The sequence below is a fragment of the Pyxicephalus adspersus genome, chromosome 3, assembly GCF_032062135.1.
Source record: "Pyxicephalus adspersus chromosome 3, UCB_Pads_2.0, whole genome shotgun sequence".
Taxonomy (NCBI): domain Eukaryota; kingdom Metazoa; phylum Chordata; class Amphibia; order Anura; family Pyxicephalidae; genus Pyxicephalus; species Pyxicephalus adspersus.
The window spans coordinates 69,978,121-69,997,730 of record NC_092860.1 but is presented as its reverse complement, the minus strand read 5'-3'; the positions used below and the strand labels follow the sequence as shown (position 1 = coordinate 69,997,730).

Below are 19,610 nucleotides of genomic sequence, written 5' to 3'. Positions count from 1 at the left end.
TATTTATTATGAGCATATACCTTTCTATGTATGTTTTATCTGCATTCATATTAGAATATATATATATGTATTGGGACACACATGCCGACAAGTCTACTTGTACACATTTTCCTTATACTGCAGTACTCTTTCTCCACACTATATTTTACCCGTATCTTCAATCCTCTGTACCCATTCAATCACTGCTCTCCTTCCTCACACAATGTCACTTTTTCCACACCAGAAGGTCAAGGGATATACAACCAAAGGAATGTTTTGTCCCTTGGGTTTCAAGAGGCAGCAACCATATACCTATGGATATTAAGTGGCAGAGCAAATCACATACTTATGTATGTTATTACACTCACTACATGCCTCTGGCAGATTGTATTGACTGTTTTTACCAATATACGAAAAAAAATAATAATCTGGCTTTGTTATAGATAACAGCTTTTCAGATCTTACAACTTACTCATGTAGGTTGTTTTCTATTCATATTTAAAGTTTATAGGTTTGTGGTTTTGAGGTCTTTATTAGTGTGTGGGCTTAGTGAACTTGTTATATAGCAACCCAGGTACATGTTCCATGTTATCCTTACACCTTTCCAACTCAAATAAAAAAAAAAAGCAACAGAACGTTTCACACGTTTATTTTCAACCAAAATACAAAGCTCCGGCAGGGTCCATCTATGCAAGTATCTGAAAAGAAAGAATTATTATTAGAATATCAAGCTTGCACATCTGAGCCTTTAACATGCATGCATTTACAAAAGAGGAAAAGTCTGTCCCCCCAAATGTATCACTGTCTGAGGGAATCCCAGGTGGTGAATCAGCAAATTGCTTTGTTACTTTGTATTCATTCGGTTGTGCAAACTGCTGCTCCACCAGGCCATACAACCAATGCTATTTTAGGAGGTACTCAAGACCAGGTAAAAATTTCAGGTAACCGCTTAAGCACAATATTTGAAATAATTATAGCTATAGTAATGTTAATCTTTAACCTTTGGTTCTACTTTAGAAACACACATTTTACTAAACTGCTAGTATTTAGATGCAAAAAAGAAAAAAAAAAATTACTAAAAAATTTTTATACACATGTAAAGTGAACCCCTTGTAGCAGCATTTTAAATAAGTGGGTTTTAGAATTTATTAATTTAAACAGTTTTTTCAAAGAATAAGTCAGTTTCCTAATTTAAGGCAGCATGTCAAAAAACATAAACTTAAGAAAAGTCACATACAAGGCATGCTAACGCAATCTTCTAGCTTCGCGTTCAGATTCCAATAGTGTAAGCACATCTCCCTCACGCACTGGGCCCTTCACGTTTCTTATGATGGAGCGGTTGGTGTCATCCATAAACTCAACACGGACCTATAGGAGAAAAATTGTATGTAAATTTAAATCTGTTCTGAAGGGTTTTTTTTTCCTGCTAGATTTATTTTTATTAAAAAAATCACCATTCTGGTATAGTCATTTAAAGCCTCTTCAAAATGTACCTGAAATTCAAGTGTATAAAAGCAAAGGCATGTTTGTATTCTTTACTGAAGCAAAATTAGGTATACAACTCTTTACCTGAAGTAGACTGGCATTAGGTTTATATGGAGGAACTGGGAAACTCAGAGCTTCCAGCCCATCACCCAGTCAAAATGTACATTCTTCACCTGGCTACTGCACAACAAATGTCCAATTCAATGACAGATGAAGCTTTAAGGATTAACCAAATGGACGGTTTAAGAAATTCCCTAATATTCGCCAACTGGTTATAGAATTTGATGCTATGTGACTGTTGAATCTTTCAAGACCAATAGAAAGAGGTCTCCTAAATTAACTGCAAGTAAAACCCTAGAAAGGTTTGTAGCAATTGCCAAAGAGAAATCAGGTATCAATTTACACATTTTTTAAGTCAGGGTGAAAATGGATTTTGACTAAACAAATCTTTTAATGGATAGAATTCGAAGTGGTGTATAGAGAAAGAGCGGAATCATCCTGGGCCAAAAGGAGCTGGAATCTAGTATGTGACACCCCCATTTTTTTTTTTTTTTTTTTTTTAGATTTAAGAGTAGAAAAATGCACAGCTGGAACCATAAGTTGCATGACACATTGATCCAAATTGTACAGTTTAGGATGAACAAATACCCACACGTGGGAATCTCTACCTAAATAATCATATTAAACTGCTTCAGATTTTAGTGCCAGATTCTAGTGCACTGGGATTGGCTTAGTAAATCTGCCAAATGACTAAACATTTTTCTTTCTGGAGTCAGCTCCAAGATATTACATTCATGTTAACACCATCTGCTCTGCAAGAAGTAAGAATTCTACTTTGTGGCGAACTCTTGTTTGGATACGCATGCCACCAATGTAGCATTGTAAAACATGTAGGAGAATCCTGAAAGGTAACCAAACTGCCCCCAATCAACATGATCACCCAAATTTGTGATTCTATTTTTAACAGGTGCTCTGTACCATCCTATGTGCATCCCTTGTCTTATAATTTTTGGTCAGCCTCATGCTTACAGCCCAACTTTAAGATTATTATATTTACTAGTGTTGGGGTTTGCTTTAGGTCTAGTGTTAATAATAAAAAAAAACACCTATTAATGCCGCAGATCCGTCAATCCATCTAGACCTTTCCTCAAATCAGTTCCCACGGTGTCCTGGTATCCTCTTTGGGCGCAGCCATCCTCTGGCTGGCGTAGAGGGGGTGGGGGAGTGCCAATCTCACTATGCATGCATGAAATCTGCTTTTTTGTCTCCCATTAGAGAAAAGGCTCCTTCAGGCACGCCTGAACTCAGGAGCAGCCAGGAGCCTCCCGGTGTGCCAGACAGGTAACTCAGGAGGCTCTCTGCGGCTGTGGCAATCAAGACAGACAGGGGAGGCGCTACACCTTTTCTTTTTAGCGCACACACACACACAAGAAAAAAGGTTTACTTTATAAAAGTGTACAAATTCTGAGTTTTGGTCCACTATAAGAGCTATACTTGGTGTGCAAGGACTTTAAATTGATATGTAAATGTTCCATGATAGAGTGTTAACATTTACTAGAAGCTGACAGCAAAATAAAAACACCAACCTGAGTACACTGCCCCTGAGATCCAGTTCTCCCAAGAACTTTAGTTACCTACAAGACAATACAAGAAAAACTATGAGATGCAAGAAAAACGTACAAGATATCAGAGCAGGCAAGTTCTCAAAAATACACTTACAAAAAATTAAAACAGCAATCACAATACATACATTAGACTGGTGACAGTTTTCAATGTAGCGTGGCATTGTCATCCTATCAGAGGAAACTGCATAAGGATCAAAAAGCCCTTTTTTAAAGTATTTTCTTGCTCACTAAAAGATGTCACTAACAGGGTCTCCCCAAGACTTTCCATTCTGCAATGTTTGAATGTGACCACATCTTTCTAGTCACAGCTAGAACAGTTTTGCAGCCAAATAAAAGCCCAAAAAGGCCCAGTAGTGACCACTCCTAAGCGCTCTCATTACAAGAGATGGCACACTAGAAAGTTTGGTCACAACACAGGAGCACGGGGCAGTTGGGGCATAATACAAAGCTAAAGGGACATACTAGGATGGACACTGGAAACCTAATTGCGAAGCTAACAATTTTAGATCAATGGACACCTATGGTACAAACTAGGCACTTGTGTTGTGTTTGTTGTCTGACCCTTTGTTGGCCACCTGGCTGAAGAAATAATTCTGGGGTGACCACCACCATCTAACACCAAATGTCCCTATTCCGTAAAGGACAGAAAATATGTTGTGCTCAAAGAACAAGAATCACATTCCTTTTCAAAAAGATTAGTGTTTATATTCAGTATTTGCTTTTATTCCTTGTTACAGCAAAAACCTTGACCAGCACAGCCACATTACAGCAATGGACAAGTGATTGGGCTTTAGTTTTATGTATTGGCCCGATATTAGCCTGCATTTGTATTACATGACATTATAACACGATATATGCCAACACAGCCCATAGTGCTGACACTGAAGGGCTCACAATCTAAGGGAAGGCACCCAGCTAACCTCCTTGTTACTGAGATGTAGGAGAAAGCTGCGAGGCCCCATGAAGTAATAAATACAAGATAATACAAAATGCTGCTAAGCTGTCTGACCTGCAGGAAGCACATCTGAAATGGTGGCGCCATACTGACATTACATGACTTGTGACACATAGGTGAGCACATTCAGGATGAGAGGAGTGGCGGCTGCCTCCACATTCGGGGAAAGCTCTGCTAACATTTCTTATCTGACCACCATGGCACTGCGGGCCAGCCCGACACACAGCATGCGTACGGCCATAGCATCTCTATATGAAGACACCGTCCAGGTGACGGGGAAAAGTAGCAAGTACATGTTCACAATCTAGAATCTTAAACTTGCTGCGCTTCCGGAAACGACAACTAAACTCATCAACACGATAAGAAAAGAAATATACCCGAGCAAGCTTGATCGGCTGCACGCGGCCTGTGTCCATGATGGCGGATTCGAGCAAGAAAAGAGAGTCACGTGTTACCCCAGCTCCCTTTTATAGCTGAGTGACTGGGCGGGGCAAGTGATATTAGGTCATCGCTTGTGTTAAGCATTCGGCTGTGGCAAGTCAACGGGTGAAAATGTGTATAGCGAACGGCGGTAAGAAGCTAACGTGACATTTTATTGTTAACCTCTATTGAATTAAAGTAAAGCTCTCATCTGTTTCTGGAAAATCGAGAAGATTTATTAACGCCATCAATTTATAATTGCTGTTCGCCATCTTGCTGGAGACCGGAAGTACAATATGTTCGTCTTTCTGAAATGTCCGCCTCTTTTTTATCAGTAGTTTGAATGTTCCGCCCTAGTCGTCCTTGACAGGAGAGATGGCTTCTGCTACAAGATTCATCCAGAGGTTGCGGAACTGGGCGTCTGGGGTAATGTTTCAGAACATTTTACTTCTTCTAAACATTACGTTATGATTATTAGTCAGTGGAAGACGGATGAATGTGCAGAAATGTGCAAGCCAGAAACTGCGTCAAAGTGTAAAGAGCTATCTTGTTACAGAAGTGCAGCAACATTCATTTCAAATGCACTAAGGTGAATCTCCTACATACATTCTGCTTAGGTGGTTGGTACCTCAAGCTGTGGTATAAATACACAGGGGCTTGAGAGCTGTATTTCTGCAATATCTGTCCTTCCTTCCACCACTTCAAGGCAGAGTTACTGCTTGGCATGAAATACATTTAAATACCTGTCTTCCAACTCATTATCCATGTAGATTTTTACTGAAAAAGAGGCCAAAAATATCAGAAAGTCTGACTTTGTAATATCCAGGGTGGGGTTGGATTGAGCAGTGTGTTTTGTGACTGAATTGTGTCTTCCTTTCCATATGTCCTATCCTGAAATCATAAGACTACTCCGTCATCTGACACAAATCATAGACACCTGCCTTCTGGGGATGTGTGGTCTACTACAATGAGCCCCACACCTTTCTTATAGCAGGACCCAGTAACATGGAATGAAAAGTAATCACGGCCCAGTATGTGTACAGCTTACACTGCTATTCTCGGCAGCTCGGCCTCCTGTCAGCACACTAGCTGAGAATATCAGAGTAGTGTAAGAGAGCTGGGGTGCTGGGAATGGCAGGGAAGTGTAAGCACTACATACATTGCGCTTACGATTTTTCGATTACAATTTTTTTTTTTTTTGACAAATTGAGTGGCATATGTCAGGGATCTGTGTAATTTTTTATTTTCATTTTAGTTCAAGTTTAATGAGAAAAGTTCCCTGATTCTTATTAGGATTTTATGTTTGGGACCCCGTATCTGGCAACTTGTTATGTTCAGGGAGCTGAAATTAGGTTTAGTATCAGCTCTTAGTACCCTTAATATCCTCTTAATACCCTGAAAAGGTAGATATGAGGAGATATGAAGGTTTATACATAGGGGTAATGACAGACCACGGGGGTGGGGTTATTTTACAGACAAGGTGGGCAGGGAGCAGCACAGCTGATCTCTGAGGTCTATGTAACACACCCACTCTCTGGGAGCTCACACTGAAGCCCGATCTCATAGAAAAGGTAGTAGATGTGCGTGCAGACAATAGTACGCATTCTGAAGGTACAATTTTCTCATAGGACTTTGCCGGTTTTGCCTCCTGTCATTTGCACCTGCCACAGACCAGCACTAGTTGGAGGACCCGGGGGTTGGGGACCACTGTTCTACTAGACAGAACACACGCTTGGGGCAAAACATATTTAATTGATTTATATTTACTCGAAAGTTGAAAGTAACTGCTACATCCTCCAAAGGTCATAGCAGTTTTTCAAAAAGAAAATAACTGCTCTGGGGACATGGTGGAGTCTTTCTCTATCTTTTTATACTATGTCCTTTAAACCTTCTGGGTACCATAAGTGGGAGATTATTCAGGTTGACCCAGCTGGCCGTATATTATCTTTTCTTACAACACTCTCATATCATCTGAGAAACATACAGAGGCAATATGTGTGATTACTGTATGTAAAACCTATTATGATGTTCTAAAACTCCACTTTTCACTATATTGTTTTATGCTTGTTTAATCTCCCACTTATGAATCCCATCATGTTGAAGAAAAAAAAAAAAAAAAAAAAATATATATATATATATATATATATATATATAATCATATTTGTAGTTAATAAATTGTTACTTTTTATAAGCATCTTTGTTTTTTTTTTTTGTTTTTTTTTTTTTATGAATACCTTAAAAGTCCCACAAACACTTTTTTCCTTTCTATTTCTCTCCCTTAAAAAAGAATTGCCTTTACATACTTGTGTAATGTCTCCATTGCTAAAATGTTCACTTGAATTCTTTCATTGGGGTCTATTTATAAAGCAGTGAATCTGACATTCCCTGAAATGGTCTCTGGTGGAGAATCTTCTAGGCCTAAGTATTGTAATGGCATCAATTGTTTCTCCACCATGGAATGTCAGATGCATTTCTTTATAGACCCACTAGAAACACAAAAAAAAAAATCTGTCTTTTACCAGTTGTCATCTTACAATAGATGACAATAGTCCCCAGGAGGAATAGGGAGATGAGATGAAATTAAGGATATAAAATTTGACAATAGGTTTCTACCCCCTATTAATTTACTAAAACTATAAAAAAAATCACAATAGAAATAAGTTTATCTCTGGTCTGAAACTAAAATGCACTATTGTGCATCTTCTCCCTTTAAGAATACATAGTGCTTAATTTTGTACAGCATTTTTGATCATAGCATAATAGTACCTGTTGATTCTTCAAGAAAAGTTAATCTACTAATCAGGTTAATTGTGCAACTGATGCAATTTCCACCATCACCATATTACTGCTCGTTTTGCACATTGCCCTTAAATTGAGGCTCCAGCTACTGTCAAGTTTTAGTTCTACCTATCAAACACCACAAAATGGGCTTCTCACATTGCAAGAAACCCTACACAATGTGGTTATGTAGGAATGAAGCATATTTGTTTATTCTTATAAATTTAACAGAAGCAAAATCTAAGTCAAGTCAATATTTGGTGTTGCCATAGTTTGCCTTCAAACCAGCATTCATTCTTATACACTCGTACAAAGGTATTTTGAAAGTCTATAGTCAGGTGTAAGATAAATGATAATATTCCTCCTACATATGCCAAACTGTGTCCGAGATAGAGCGTGCTATTCTTGTTGATAAACCTTCGTCATAAATATATATATATGAATATATCATCCTGTGTATATCTGGGGAGGTCTGGATCCATTAATAAATTATTTTGGTTTTTGGAACTGCAGGTTAATGCATATAGTTAAAAGTACGCTATGCAATACAAAGCATTATCTATTTCTTTAGATTGCCACTGATTATACTTTTATCTTCCACACATCAGGCACACATCAAATCCCTTTATAATCTACCAACTATCAATGTAAACTTTCCAAAAGGTATTACTTGTCCTAAATGGGATTTTAGGCCAGATCTTTTACTACAGTTGTTATCTTGTATAGATCGGTAGATAACCATTCTATAAAAAGTAAAACATTTATTGCCTTTTTTTGTTTTTAAAAAGCAACACCTCTCCCCTTCTGTCTTTATGGAGACCACAGAGCCTCCTGGGATACATACAAATACATACAAATCTGACAAGACCTCAGGCTGCTCCTTTAGCGCATGCCGGAGATCAGACATAGTGAGGGCTTTTTAGTCATTGAAAAAAGAAAGGTGCCCATCACACATGTGTAGTGAGATTGGCACTTTTTGTTTTCTACTAATACAGCAGCATAGTCACCCCATCTTATGCCTGCGCAGTGCAAGATCGGGTGATTAAGGCAGAAGAAGATGGCAGTGCCCGGTGCTTCCTCTGCATCAGGACAAAACAGGACGACGTGGAACCATATGGAAGAACACGTTAAATGTTTAGGAAGAGATTTTTTTCCCCAAAAAATTTTTGGGGCAGATATTTACGTGTATTTTGCATGGGATCATTTATTATAATCTTGTTTTATAGAAGGATAATATTTTATCTCGAATTGATAATTGATTTAGTAGCCCAATATTCTTTTGTATTAATTCTTTTTATATTAATTCCTGCATATTAGGTGTTTTGTTTTATGTTTTTTGTTAATTATGCATTACTCCTACTCCTTCTTTAGATTCCCTAACAAGTGAGGCATAAAAGCCCCTTTGTCTGTCTGTGTTGTGAAGCTCACATTCCACCAGTCCTATCAATATGCACTCCATGAGTTATGGGCATTTCTGGGGGGGGCAGCTGCAACGAGAATGTTCTCTGGGGTACAGGAAAATGTATATTTTTGAACATTAGCAAAAGTATAATTGGGGAGGTAAGTTGTTTGTTAAATCTGAAACACTTTGGAAAGCTGTTTGTTTGAAATCTGGGGATATTTTAGAAAAAAATTGAGATAGCATTTGTAATTTTGTATATTGAGGAGTCTATAATAATTAGTAATAACCATATGTTTGTATTATAATTAGTTAAACCTCCTTTTTCTTAAAATTAGAATTAAAGATTGATAAGGAAAAATGTTCAGTTTTTCCTTACTTAGAAAAATTGGGGTAAAAGCAAGTTTTTCCTCATTTAAGGCTCCTGATGTAGCAGACATTAGTATCTGCAAAACACATCAAGCCACAATTAATTGAGACCTCTCTGTAAATTACCTACTTGATTGCTGATTTTATCTTGGGTGGAATTGCCTGTAGCAACAGGGTGTCAGAGTGATCTTTCAGGCTCCAGCCTGCATCTTTATTTCAGCAAATGTCAGGAACAGCAAAAAAAAGAATTTACAAATAGTGCAGAGTTTGTCTTGTAGAGCTCTGTTCCCTCCTACCTTTAGGAACACACTGAGCTCCAGACACCATAATGCTGTCTGATTAAATGGCACACCTGAGCTTCACCTCCACAGGTGAAAACCCAGACACGAGTCGTGTACCAGAGAAACCCTTCTACTCGAATCACAATCTGGCTTTCCATAAACCAAACAGAAAAAGTCAGACAATTCAAAACATTTCCTGGAGCCTTAAATATGTAATATATTTGGGTGGTACATACACCCCATTAGGCACTTTTCCCACAAGGTTTTGGGACACTGTCACATTTATTATGGTTTTATAATAGACTTTAGTAACGTTTGCTGGCATTTCATCTTTGACAGTTGCTAGAAATGTATGATGATTGGATGAGTGTTTTTGCGTATGATTTTGTGTATGATGAATATTCAGTCAGAAAGCAAACCTATAAACTATAATTGTAAGGACATTATTACTAAATGCAATAAGATTAAAACTATGATTACTAATTGGATCACAAGAACAGTAACACTTACATAAAACAGGGATGCACTAGTAAAATGGCAAAGACCACTTTTCCAGTGCGTCTCAGTGCAAATAACATGAAATGTAAAAGGTACCCTTTCTACCCAATAGACTTGAATAGGAGTGTAGGGGGAAAAGCCTCAGAGTACTCATATTAGGCACACTTAAATATTAAGGGGACCAAATCTTGAGAAATTTAGTGTAGCTATCCTGGATAAAAGAGCTGGATTGTTCGTTAACCATAATGCCTTTGATGCAATTGTGAACTTTAGAAAAGCTCAAAAAGGGGAACCTCTATGAATGAGCAATGGTCTGCTTCTAGGGGGTTTACCCAAATTTGAACATGAAATAAAGTCTGAATTAGGTTAAAGACTCTGATCCATAACTTAAATTCCCTGGAACATGTCTACCAAATATAAAACATCCTACTCTCCTGTAAACATGTGTTGTGTCTAAAATAGTGCGAATAATAGGCTGGAATGATCATCCTTTTCATATATAGGTTGATATACACCCGTTACCTGAAAAAAAACTGCTGTGTAGGAGGCTTAAAACTGGGTGAGGAAGAGCAAAACTCTGCTACCAAGGAGTGAAAGATTGTTTTATTTCACTGGTCATACACCATGATTTTCAAGCAGACTAGGTATTTCAAGATGTGCTTTTAAAGAATCACAAGGAAACAGGCCATGGTGAATATGAAGACACAGTTGTTTGGCAAGGAACCTTGGTATGACAGATAAAGGATATATCATGCTTCTTTTCATTCTTAAATAGAAGATTACAAGGGGGGCCTTTAGCTCAGAACTGTTAGAAACCTTTGGGACCCAGGTACTTCCATTTACTGTGTGGCTAGAAGAGGTCTTCATGGAAAAATTGTGGCCAAAAAGCCATACATGGAAACAAGACCAAGCTACTTAACTATGCATAAAAATATTTGAGTTTATCAGAATGCACTTTGCAGTTGGGGATTTGGTCAGGATTAATGGTGTCCTCTATGCTGAACACCAATGCCAAATTTATTGTGCAGTAGAATAACAACTTCCAAAACCTGTCCGCATATGTACCTAAAAGAATTGATGCAGTTTTGAAGGTGATGCAAATGAGCTTCCTAAACGGTCTTTTCATTTTACCTACATGGGTCACAATCAACATAATGTTTCGTTTTCAAGTAAATACCTTTTGCAAGGTTTACATCATCATTAAATAGATCCATGTACACTGATTGCACTTATCACGTAAATGCCCTCTTCTCTTTTCTCAGATGCTTTCCTAACAAGTCTATACCTTAATGATGGCAATTTTGGAGCTAGGTGTTTTTTAGGGCAATGCATATGGAGCAGAGTGATTTCTCTTCAGGGGGCGTTTCCTGGTGGTGGGCGGAGCCATTAGGGCGGGTCCAGCCTAGTGCGCTTCCGCCCACCCCATAAATGACCTAGTGGCCATAAAACTTTGCCGACCCCTGGGTTAGAAGATAGAGTATGGCCAGTGTTTACAATAATGAGGATATCCAAAACAGGAATAGATAATGTGTGTTGTTTTAGTATTATTATTATCATCAATACAGGATTTATATAACGCTACATAATACACAGCGCTGTACAATTAAATAGGGTATAGTGAACTTTAATTTATATGTATTAACTTGTATTTTTTTTGTTGTTTTTTTTTTTTTTAAAACCTTTGGCATATATAGGGGACAAGGTCTTATCTGACAATATCTCTCTCTCTCTCTCCCAACCCCCCAGAAACAGGTTGGCATATGTAGGGGGAATCTTAATAATCTTTCACCTGACTATATTCCTACAAAATACTTTTGTGCAAGTGTACTTATAAGAATATGCTGGTTTGAAGGCAAATGGTAGTCGATTTTTCTTCTGTTCATTCATGTTGCATTGTTAATTGATACAAATAAACCATTAACATTTGTTTGTGTTTTGTTTTGCAGATTACATGTGTGCATATTTCCATGTGGCTATTCCAGCCCTTTGAAATATCACTAAAGCTGTTGCTGTTAGTTCAAAAGACAGTTTGAAGGACATATTAGTTTCTTCTAAAAAACAAAATCTACATTTAAGTGTACTGCCTGTTTTAATTACCTAACTTAATCAAACATCAAATATCCACATATCCAATATACATACACACGGTAGGATGTATATCTATTCTAGGTTATTATTTGTCTAGTGCCCCACTTGCCCAAGTTGGATCAATTAAATGATCCTGTATTGTAGATGTTTGATATCTTTGTTACATGTTTTCTATGAGAACTTATCACTGAATACCAATTTAATGTGAGCCAAAAAAACCACCTGTTACTTTGTTTTTTTGTATATATACTCATTTGGGGTTTGCACAAATCCCTACAAGAGAATCTGAATTGTGAATATCCTACACTTCCACTATTACATCTTCTCATTCCTATTTGGCTATAAATTAAAATATCTGAGGTCAGAAAGCCTGACATTGCAGACCGGATTACAGATTTATGGTCACCAACAGCAGGAACATTGTAGAATATCAAAACAAATCTGCTTAACCTTTGTTCAAAAAATGCATTAAAAGACTTTCTTTTCTCTAATTTACAGCAAAATCTTCAAGAAAAGTTACAGCTCCGTTACACAGAAATCGCTAGCAGGTAATTGAGGGGGGGGGGGGGAGACCTGGGTCTGTATTTTTAAAATATGAAAGTTTATTAATATGTAATATTGATAATAAAATCTTATCCTATCAAAAGCTTTGAAAAACACCTTTAGCAGCAAAAACATAAAGCAGGTCTAGATGCCATGAACTAATCTACTCTTTGGCTGCAGCACATGCTAAAGGGAGGCATGGGGATGCTGCAAAGTGCATCCATTTTACTTAATGTCCTAAAGTTTCTTTCTTTTCACTATAGGCTAGTGACTTTATTTGTGTCCAACAGGAGTTTATTTTTTACTTGAATACTAAGTCACCAGTTTTGGGTGCTCCTGGGGTGATTGTAGGACGGCCAGGTGGAGTAATCAGGTGTGTTCCGAGGAACTCCAAGGGGTCAGAAGCTACGGTAGCAACCATAGTAAATATGCAAGACTTTTTACATGGTTTCATAGGGGTTAGAGAGACTAGAGCTGCCAAAGGGACAAGGCAGGAAAGCCAAGTTCAATGTCTGTTGCAGGACAGCATTCTTCTGGATTGAAAGCATTCTCCCTTGTGGTCTGGAGTCAACACTTACTGATTACATACTTTGACCTTGTTGTTTGTGTGTTAGGCTTATAGACATTATTTAGGGGAAGCTAATTGGCAGGCACTGAAGTGGCAGCGAAGGGAGAAGTTCCAAATTCTGACAGATGCTAAAACCATTATGGATGGAGAGACTGCACCTGCTCATACTGAGTTGTTTGCCTTTAACTACATAATAAGCATAATAACCTCTCCTTTTTCTGTGCTTGTTTACTAGGTTTCTTCTTTTTTGAATTTGCTATTTGTGGAACAAATCAAAATGAGATTAACCCTGACTGTCTTATTTTCTGGTGTGTGTGTTTTGGTGATTTTGTCTACAGTTAATTGTAGCTGGTCTTCTCATAAACCATAAACACTATTTCCTGGTTCTGTTTTGTAGACTGTGGCTGACCGTCAGCCACAGAGAATAACAGATGAATGAAAGAGGGCTGTATGCACAGCTGGGATTTATCCTGCCAACCAAACGATTTACAGAGTGATCAGGCAGGTAAGAATGGTTATTGTAGAAGGGACATCACCTGTCCCTTTTTGCAATAAAGCTCTGCCTGGTTGCAAATTTTTCAACAAAATCAACAAAATAAACCAGATACCCATACAAACATACTATCAGACAAACACTAAAAAATGAAACCAGGAAATAATAAAAACTATTTGTGGGATGGCAACTAGAGTCTGTAATGCATGTTCCTACGAATCTAGGCTTAAGAGCTATGTGCACATATTAGACAACCGTCACCTTTGAAAAATGGTCATGCTGACCTGCTGAAATCTGACATGTGCCTCTTCATAGAACAATGCTGTATGTAGAGCACTTGTACAGCTTCAAGTTTAACTGCTCCCAACTTCTTTTTCTATTTTTTTTTTTTTTTTTTGGCTGGACAGTCTGTTTTAATCCATAGGTGGTTCACCTCCCAGTTAGTGAATTCTGCTGTTACTCTCAAGGCAGCAGTGTTGGGGGCCTAAGTTCTTAGGAAATCTGCAGAACTTAAGTTTTGTTTTGATGATGCAGATTGCTATACTAATGTCATAAATGCTGGGGGGAAAAAGAGGAGAGGATCATTTGTCATGTAACTGGCTTGAACACATCAGAAAAAAGTAAATATAACAAAAATAATATATACACAATATTCAGTTAGGGCCTTCTGTGGGGGAGTGGGAACTAGGTTCAATTTAAGCTTTCCTTGCTAGTTGAAAAACTTTTTTTTTTTTTTTTAAATTTTAACTTTTAGGTCTCCACCACCTCCAGCTCTACCAGTTGGTCCAAACCATAAGTTAGCTAACAACTATTATTGTACCCGTGATGGACGCAGAGAAGCAGTGCCTCCTACAATTATTATGTCCTCCCAAAAGGTTCTAACACCTGGAGGAACTTCAGTCAGGTTAGTAAAATTCAAATAAATTCTATTTTTCAGAGTGGGTAATGATTAATTAAAACCTTTTGTACACATTTGCTCAGGTATAAAGTAGTTTTGAGACTCCATCTTTGTTTATTCCTGGTGAAAATTAGAGGCTGTACTAACAACTACTCCAAACAACTATCAATTTCACAATCCCTGATCCTCCTACAGAATAACCCTATGCAGCTAAAACAACTTCTAAGGCTTAGGTCTAAGGTTCCTGGGGTTATCTGAGTACCAAAGCACAGACAATATAAAGCAACACCAAAAGATGGCTGCTAAAGGAAATTTGATTGTTTTAAGGTACCACTGTTAAAATATAATTCATGGTATTTACTTTTTTTTTTTGGTTTTATTTTGTGCTATGATTTTCATGAAAATGTTAAAACGTGAAAATGTTAAAAAAAAAAAAAAAAATGGGATGGGAGGCGGCCTCCTCTTCTTCGGATCTTCAGCTGGCGAGTGCAGTGACTTTCCCCGGTGATGTCGGTGCAGGAAAGCTCTAATCATTTTGTAGTGGATTCAATACAAAATAGCTGTATTGAATCCAATAAAAAGAAATCTTTATATAACATACATTGGTTCTGTACATTACCACAGTTAATTTTAATGAAATGAAACAACTCAGATGCAGTCATCACTTTTAGCTTTAATTCAGTGGGTTGAACAAAAAGATTGCATAAAAATGTGAGGAACTAAAGCTTTTTTTTTTTTTTTTTTTTTTTTTTTAACTAAAATTTTTTTTCAAAATTTTTTTTTTTTTACACAATCGCTTCATTTCAGGGGCACAATTATTTTTAATTTTTTCTGTCTGCATAATATGCTTTTAAAACTAAATTTTGTTACTTTACATAACCAGTTAGACTAAATAGATATAATATAATTTTTTTTCTTTTCTTGCAGTTCTGATTCAGCAGTTTCGGTAGCTTCAAAAACGCCAGTGAGGCCTGGAGATAGCCCTCCAAAATTGGAATTATCACGTGATCAACCATACTTGTGAACACCTCCCTGAAGATTTTGTTTATCATAATCTGCAAGAGTACTGTAAAAATACCAATAATAAAAAAGTTCTGAAAGTGTTTTTTATGTTTGTTTGTTGGAAAAAAAGTGAGGGTCTTCTCTCTTTTCTCACCACTTCTATTTAATCTAAAGTCGGTGCAACAGTGGGAAAGGCAAGTAAGGTAATGGATAAAAAATTAAGGTTGATGTTGAAACAGAAGAAGTGTGGATGTTTTTAATTCACAACATTCCCTCTTTTTTACCTATTAGGGGATAGTTTCCAGTCTGCGTTCAAGGGGAAATGGTTATATTTCAGTAGAGGCTCAGAGTTTGTCCTGTCTGGTGGAAGCACACAGCATTAAAGCAGAACTAAACCCAGGATATGTGTCCCAGTTCCATCCCAGGTCACAGCCATCTTGTTCCGCCTCTTTTTGAATATAATCTTCGGCCATATTGATTGAGTTAATTCCTGGTACGCGCAAGGGAAGCCTGAATTGCTGGGTAACCCTGGCAGCAATGCTGAGCTGCGCACAACAGCAGACCAGTGACATATGACAGCTGGGCAGTGGTCAGGAAGGTAAGAACGTCTATTTCAGAAAGGGACACTGCCTGGCCATTTGCTTCAGCAAACATCTGCCTGATCAACAACTTTTCTGAGTGGGACAGGATTGTACAACTGGTTTCTTAAGTGAGGCTACTTTTGGACCTTTTTTTTCTTATTGGCATCTACAATTTTGTTTTACTAATCCATTGAATTACTGCCAAATAACTGGTTGGTTAGATATGTGCAATACCATGCAGCTGAACAGGTGCACTATACTAGAGTTTGTATTAGACTGTCATACAGTTTTTTTGCCTGCGTTTCTGCTTGGCAGATGGAAGGCATCTGCAGCCACCAACCACCCCAAACCAAAGATTTCTGTTTTTTTTTTCCCCACCACTGCTTTACCTGCGGACATGGCACAGTCTTCTGCAGTGTGGAACTATGAGACTGGCTGGATTTGCCAGGATATTTCAAAACTGACAACAATGGAGGACAGACCTAATATTCCTTCTTTAATATAGGCTTTCCTGTGACTATTTTACATTCTCTCACAACCATAAATCCATCTGTATACCATTTGGCTAGCCTCAAAAAGTACCTTAAGATGCCAAATTCTTTGTTTAGCCTAAACAGAGGGAGGACCTGGCCTACCCAACATGTCAATGTATTATGCTGCTGTTCATTATAGAAAAGTTGTGGATTGGAAGCAGTGGTTGTAAATAGAACAGTATTGCATGGTTATACCATTAATGCCCCTACCAGCTTGTCTAGACGAGTATCTTCTGCACTCATCTGATTATTGGCACTTCATTCCTTGACTCCAGTACTCTATGTTGTGCAAACGTATAGGGGTTCTATACTGTCTAAAAATAGTCTTGTATCCTAGCACCTGAAATCCACTGCAAATCAAGGATTTGTGGGCCAGAGAAATAATTTGAGATTTCTGGGTGAAAGTGAAAGGAGGAACCCTTGTTCTGCTTTGCCAGCCCTCAGGTAAAAGTGTGGAGAATTTAGAACTGTATAAAGTTAAAAGAAAAGAAATGACCAGAAAAGAATAACCACTTTCTTAGACTTAGAGTTGATTAACCAACCATTTCCAAGATTAAAGATGACCCCTTTTTGCCCTCCTAATTTTTTTGGCAGCTTATACAGCTACACCACTTTCTATTCACACTTCCAAAAAAACATACTTTAACTACCTTTGAATGTTTGAGGAACAGGGCCTCATGCTCTACTTCTTAACACAGAGCTCCTCTAATTCTTAGATACTTGGTATGTAATGAAATGGGAAAGTAACCTATGCATTCCCTTTTAGAAGGAGCAGGTGGTTTTCCTCTGTTTTCTTGCTCATAAATCCTCAATTAGTATTTAATATTGTATACCCAGAGATCTCTGACAGGTAACGGGGGATGCTATTTAATCTTTTCAGGATGTAAAAACTTTAAATGACCAACTGGTACCTTTTACACCTGTACAGGATCGCAGAGTTGGATCCTTGATGGAAAATACATTTTCCCTATATATGAACACTGGTGTGTTGGAAATGGAGTCTGGGATTGTTTCTTCTTTAGGCAACTATGTTGCTGTGTTTTCGCTAGTTGTCATGGGACCTGGACTCCGGACTAAAGGGGAAGGATTGGGTGGGCCTCTTCAGTCCATCAAAGTACACACCAGGAAATGCACCTGCCCAGCAGGAAGGTGGTAGTCTCATAAGGACTCGGGTGTGCAAATGGGAGTTGAGGTGCAATTGCAGGAAGTGGCCTGCAAACAAGCTTGTGGGGAATCAAGCTAGAAGTGGTGTTGCTGTTCATGCTGACTTGTTTTCATTGATTTATGGACTGTGGAAACTCCAGGCTGGGGATTGGACCCTCACGAGAGACTTGTATTGGACTCATCCCTATCGTGGGGATGTTCTGATGGACTATGGACAATTACACCACTAGGCTGAAGTAAGCCTTTTTTCTATTGTTAATTTACCTTCCTGTGTTGCTGAAAAGAAGCTGTTTTTGAGTTATTCCCATAAAAACTTGTGTTTTGGTAAAAAGCATGCTAACTGAGGTCTGAGCTAATCCCCAGACTTTACACACCACCTTTTGTATATTATTGGTTTCTCTGTTTATGCTTTATCTGGAGTCTCTCCTTTTCAGACTGTTTGACACAGCCAGGGTCCATATCCCAGCACCCTGACATCAGTGGCCCAGTGGATTCAACAAGGTCATGTGGATGAAGGATTTCAATACTTCTTTGTGAAGTTCAGAGGAATATTTTACAGAAACAGCTGATGTTTCAGACCTCTTTCAGAATATTTTGGTGCCTTATCCTCCAGGACTGTGATTTTAAGTGGATGTGTGGCTGCTTATGCATGAAAATAGAATGCAAAGTCACCAGTACTCCAAAATACAGGTTTCATGGCCATGCAGAGTCCCTTCAACAACGCCATTGTACACCTTATATACCAAAGGAAATAACCCTTAGCACCTGTAATCCCACTCCTATTAACCCAGCAATTCCAGCAATCTAGACATGACCAAACACCCAGATGTGGCAATCAGTAAATATGAATACCTATCCATAAAACTGCATACCTATTCCTGTAAGGAATAAAATGATCTGATACCAAATATAAAAACATCAAGTCCAAAATCTAGCAAAGCAGAAAGGTACATGCAACTGGTCATTTTTATTGAAAAATAAATGTTTGCATTTGGCATGCTTTTGAACAATTAATCCAATTAATCTGATTTTTTACTTTTGTATGCATGCTGATGTGTCTAACCTTGGCTCATACATAGTAAGTTTAAGAGCAATATATGCAGCACTTAGGTCATCAGTTGGTTTCTGGTGTCAGATTTGATATAATTCAAATCTGAAAACAGCTGCTCAGAGTTGATGATCCAAAGTAAAGAAAGCAATCCCAAGCCTGAACCTCCTCAAGAAGTGCTTGAAACTGTCGAAAATTCAGAGCATGAGTCATGATATAATTCATCATTTCTGTGACATCTTTGAGGACATCCATCGCAGCATTGTAGATATCTATCCCTTGTGTTCTTTCGGGCAAAAACACCAGTTTCACCAGCTCTTCTCTCATGATGTCACCAAAAGCATAAAACAAAATAACTGCATACCTTGCATATCTGTGCTTTTTTTTTCAAGCACATGGAGTAACAGGCTGCCTTTTGTAAGTCAGTGGTGAGCTGCTACCTAACATCAATTGCCACGTATCGATCTTTAACAGTATTTCTGCTAAGTGGCATATCAGAGATGCGTTGAATAATTTTATCCTTGTTTGGGAAATCATGAAAAAGGGAATTTCTCCCAGACAACATGTCAGTTTTCATAGTATCCCCATCAGAGAGAGCTTACCATGTTTTGCTATGCACAATGAAATTAGAAAACTGGCAGCTGTCAGATGATTTGTTCTACAAAGATAGTTGCAAAAACTAAGATACTGGGAATGATATTTCCTCAATTTCCTTTCAAGAAACTCAAGAAAAAATAAATAGGAAGTAGTAGGGGTGTAGTGCACATTTCCAATACACAAGAGGCGTGCTGACCTCGGTCATCCATATAAGCTCTCATGTTCCCATTAGCAGGAGCCCAGGTTGGTTTGTATGGGCAGCAGCCAATACAAACTTCCCCCTGACAAACCTAGTAAATGAGTGTC

General features: G+C 38.0%; 2 protein-coding genes across 2 annotated transcripts; one reads left to right on the top strand and one right to left on the bottom strand.

Moving 5' to 3' along the window:
• Positions 1–612: 612 nt before the first annotated feature.
• RPS28 (ribosomal protein S28) lies at positions 613–4,532 on the bottom strand. Its single transcript, XM_072405105.1, has 4 exons — positions 4,422–4,532; positions 3,051–3,098; positions 1,217–1,347; positions 613–677 (listed from the first exon to the last, which is right to left on the bottom strand). Exons 1-3 carry the CDS (start codon positions 4,458–4,460, stop codon positions 1,225–1,227), a joined length of 210 nt encoding a protein of 69 aa, XP_072261206.1. The 5' UTR covers positions 4,461–4,532; the 3' UTR covers positions 613–677; positions 1,217–1,224.
• Positions 4,533–4,782: 250 nt separating this feature from the next.
• On the top strand, positions 4,783–15,484 carry NDUFA7 (NADH:ubiquinone oxidoreductase subunit A7). Its single transcript, XM_072405104.1, has 4 exons — positions 4,783–4,890; positions 12,376–12,425; positions 14,236–14,385; positions 15,307–15,484. The coding sequence occupies exons 1-4, from the start codon at positions 4,840–4,842 to the stop codon at positions 15,401–15,403; spliced, it is 348 nt and encodes a 115-aa protein (XP_072261205.1). The 5' UTR covers positions 4,783–4,839; the 3' UTR covers positions 15,404–15,484.
• The last annotated feature ends 4,126 nt before the right edge of the window (positions 15,485–19,610 follow it).